At 40.5% G+C, this 1,272-nt stretch overlaps 1 protein-coding gene across 1 annotated transcript in view; it reads right to left on the bottom strand.

Annotated features, from left to right (window-relative positions):
• LOC107467421 (uncharacterized) overlaps positions 1 to 622 on the bottom strand; it is a gene marked incomplete in the record, with an annotated part of 13,928 nt that extends 13,306 nt beyond the window's left edge. Inside the window, 1 exon segment of the mRNA XM_021131348.2 lies at positions 1 to 622. Coding sequence (XP_020987007.1) covers positions 1 to 182 — 182 coding nt within the window.
• Positions 623 to 1,272: the final 650 nt, after the last annotated feature.

The following is a 1,272-nucleotide window of genomic DNA, read 5'->3' on the forward strand; positions in this document are numbered from 1 at the left end:
GGCTCCCGAACCGATTCCGCGGATTTATCCCGAACGGACGACCGGCTCGACGATACGTCACTATGAGCTCTGCGGAGCCTATCGCTGTCGACAGCGCCTTGGAATGAGCGGCGAGGCCTGACCGGCGCGTGGAAGCGATCGTCTCCGCGGGCACGCCCAAAGTTCAAGCCAGTACCCAACATTCCTGTACGCAGAAAGAAAAGGAGAGTTTGGTGGAGCTGAAGTGTGGTCAACGGTGTCAGGAGAAGGAGGAGTTGGGATTATGGAGCAATTGGATTAGATTGAGGATCTGTGGGGAAAGAGGGGGCGGCGGTTGTTGTTGGTTGTTCTAGGGTTTTGAGGATTGAGGGTTTTGGTTGATTGAATCGGAAGACGGGGACGGTGGGGGGTTGAGTTAAATAAGAGAGGGAGTCAGAGAATGGATCTGGTTGTTGGTGGAGGGAGGGAAGGGGGGCAAAAGGGTAATTTTGAGCAGGGATCGAGAGAGGGAGGAAGAGCACAAGCCAACGCAGAATAAGAGATTGATTGAAGGAATGAACGAATGAATGAAAGGCGAATCGGAGAACGAAGCGAATTAGCAAGGTATGGAGGAAATGAAAAGAAAGAGACTCACGACCCCCAGGCTTTGAATATATGGATGGATGGCCAACCACGAACTAAGCATTTATTTTTGAGCAATGACAGGGCAGCAATTTTTGTGATTGTTAGTCATCAACTAGTCATCAATGATGATTTGATGGTGTGAGATTATTGGTGTGAGATTTTATCCAATGGCTCAACTTTCTCTGCTGGTTATATGCTAGCCAAAATTCAATAAAATTGTTGGCCCCTAGACTTTTCCTTTATTTTTTTATTTTATTAATTTAGTTAATATACTATTTTTTGAAAATTAAAATGAATATATTTTAATTTATGCATATCCTTTAACAGTCAACTGAAATCAGCTTATATTTTTATATTTTAACTACGTATTTTAGAATAAAAGAACTTCAAAATTTAGTTTTGCTTTACATGCTCGCCTGTGAATGTGTCAATTCCGAGCTAGCACTTAGCACACACTGTTTTCATTACATGGTATTTTGCACATGCCACTCTGATATGATTTCTTTCATTCATGTATATTATATGGTGAGCTTACTACAACTGATATACTATAATATTTTATATAATAATATAATATTGAATGATATTATTATTATTATCAAGTGCTCTTTGAACATGACCGGGCGCAAGTTGAATAAGAATTTTACATATTATGTATAATATAATATC

The sequence above is a fragment of the Arachis duranensis genome, chromosome 9 (assembly GCF_000817695.3).
Source record: "Arachis duranensis cultivar V14167 chromosome 9, aradu.V14167.gnm2.J7QH, whole genome shotgun sequence".
NCBI classification, from domain to species: Eukaryota; Viridiplantae; Streptophyta; class Magnoliopsida; order Fabales; family Fabaceae; genus Arachis; species Arachis duranensis.